A 2,388-nucleotide genomic window follows, 5' to 3' on the forward strand; every position below is an offset into this window, starting at 1 on the left:
GCTGCTACGCCAGCACAAAGCACAGCTCAACCCTAACCCTCCTCCCCAGCTACAGCCAGAGCTGAGGGACACAGCGAGCAGTGCCCTGGAACCACACTGAGTGACCCAAGTCCCTCCTTGGCCAACCTGCTCCCAGCCTTTCCAGCAGCCCTGGGTCACCCTGGCAGCTTCAAAACCCACAGGGGAGTGGTTCAGTGCTGCTCTGCCCAGGAACCCTCTTTGGATTCAGTGAGGCATTGCAAAAGGACAGGGGAAAGGTACAGCAGTTTTATTCTCTGCTCAACAGGATCTCCCAGAAACTTAAGAGCTGCCCTGGTCTGAGCAGAGGTGAGGTATGCTGAGAGGGCCTAACATTCCATGATTCCATGTCCATCCTCTGAGGATTCTGATACAGAGAGAATCGGAGAGGGGTAAGGAGAGGGGCAAGGGCCAACCCTTTGGCAGGGACCTGCCATCGAGAGAGAATCGGAGAGGGGCAAGGAGAGGGGCAAGGGCCAACCCTTTGGCAGGGACCTGCCATCTCTTACCTGTGCCATCACTCTGGAATGCTGGCACTGGGTTTTCCCCCTCTTCCAGCTCTGCCTGGAGGCGAATGTTGACATGATTGATGAGGTGGGAGAAGAGAGCCAGAGTGAAGGCAATGGCTGCACTGTACTGTTTGGAACCTGCAAGGAGAGCACAGTGAGGGGAAGGAGGAGATGAGCACTAGGCCACAGCACACACACTCCCCAGTTCACACAGCATCTCCAGTTCAACCACAGTGCTGGGTGTTCCCACCACAGCTCCACAGCAGCAGTGCTCACCTGCCCTCTTGAGGCTGTGAACACTCATGAGGCAGATGATGACCATACGGAAGATGAGCAGGTCAGGGAGGAAGGAGTAGCCACTCTCATACTCTTCTTCATCTTCATTGGTTGAGCTCAGGTTGGGAGGAGACGGCAGGTAGAACAAGCACAGGTTGAAATCCTCCAGCACAGACTGGCAGAGAGATGTCAGCTCAGAGTCCAGAGAGCTGAGCAGGGGTTAAAAACACACAAGAGTTAGGACTCCCAGCCCTGCAGTGTCTGCTGGGCACTGATCCCCAACTGGCACTTGGGCTGTGCTGTGGCACAGGGCAAAAAACCTTCCTCCCTGCACGGATAGCCTGAGGTCTTGGTTCTTTTGGCAGGAAGCCTCAGCACAGCACTGTTACCCTACAGGGAACAGTCCCTTCCAACCCCGAGTGCTGCTGCTGTGAGTTAGCAACAGGAGGTAGAATCTGGCACAGCCTTACCTGCTCTTTGGCTGCAAAAGGCTCTGCAGATACATGAAGCTCACCAGCAACCTCTTAATGTCTTTGCCTCTGAAAAGAGGGAGGAGAAAACCCTGTCAGCAGGTGCCCTGGGCCAGGAATGGGCTGGGCTGCTACTAACAGGTAAGTCAGGTCTCAACTGAAAGCTGCATCCTGATGAGACTGGAGGGAAAGACAACTTCAGACACTGCCAATGTGTCCCACGAACACTCTCCAGCTTCAGAGGAGAGTGAGGAAATCTCTCAACTCCACACCAGCATTTAGCTTTTCTCCTGAAGTTATGACCTGAGACATCCAGAATGGGACCCACAGTGGAGCCCTGGGGACAGTCACAGTGTCAAATGGCATTTCTCAGTCCTATAAAGTCACCACTCGGCCCAGAGGAGGCCACTGGTGGCACTGCAAACCCTTAGCCTGCATCCCTCTTCCTTTTCTCTCCCTTCTCACCGTTTCTTGCTTGGAGACAACTTCCTGGTCTCACATTTCTTCAGCTGGTGATACATCTTGGCTGCTTTGTCATACAGACGCTTCAGGTTCCCGTAGGCACCCTCGAAGGACACTTCAGACTGGATACTGAGACACCAACAGAGGACACAGCAGAGTCACTTTGCCACCAAGCTGCTCACAGTTCATGGCTTCAACTCACCAGCAAGTTATTCAGGCACCAAGGCATGAGCACAGGTGCTCAGTGCTGCTGTGTGAACACACTGAGCAACTCAACTCCCTCTGACGGCCGCAAACCCCACTGAGCTGCTCCACAGCTCTCAAACCTCCTCAAACCAGCACCTTCAGGCCACTGAATCCCATTCACCTCCAACCCCTGCCCTCCTGGCTCTCCCTCCCAGCAGGGTGAACCCCCAGGGGCAGCCCTGCAGGTTGGTTTGGTTTGGCTGAGGCTCACTCTTACCACCAGCTCTGCTCAAGGGTGAACCAAACCCACCCCTTCTCTCTCCCCTCAAACTCATCCATGAAAAACAGTCCCAACTCCCAGGGGAGCCTTTCAGGAGGCTCAGGACCCCCAGCACTCACCAGCGTAGGTAGCAGTAAGTTGCTTCCACGTTGTAGTACTTGCTGCCTGCCAAGGTCCCCAGCTGGTT

General features: G+C 54.8%; 1 protein-coding gene across 1 annotated transcript in view; it reads right to left on the reverse strand.

Annotated features, from left to right (window-relative positions):
• The window catches only part of SMG5 (SMG5 nonsense mediated mRNA decay factor), a gene marked incomplete at both ends in the record, with an annotated part of 15,830 nt that overhangs the window by 7,311 nt on the left and 6,131 nt on the right, over positions 1–2,388 (reverse strand). Inside the window, 5 exons of the mRNA XM_009071786.1 lie at positions 528–665; positions 804–1,012; positions 1,274–1,342; positions 1,739–1,864; positions 2,321–2,388. The exon at positions 2,321–2,388 is cut by the window's right edge and continues 10 nt beyond it. Of these exons, the coding sequence (XP_009070034.1) occupies positions 528–665; positions 804–1,012; positions 1,274–1,342; positions 1,739–1,864; positions 2,321–2,388 (610 nt within the window). The remainder of the gene's footprint in view (positions 1–527; positions 666–803; positions 1,013–1,273; positions 1,343–1,738; positions 1,865–2,320) is intronic.

This window comes from Acanthisitta chloris, unplaced genomic scaffold, assembly GCF_000695815.1.
Source record: "Acanthisitta chloris isolate BGI_N310 unplaced genomic scaffold, ASM69581v1 scaffold13593, whole genome shotgun sequence".
In the NCBI taxonomy this organism is placed as follows: domain Eukaryota; kingdom Metazoa; phylum Chordata; class Aves; order Passeriformes; family Acanthisittidae; genus Acanthisitta; species Acanthisitta chloris.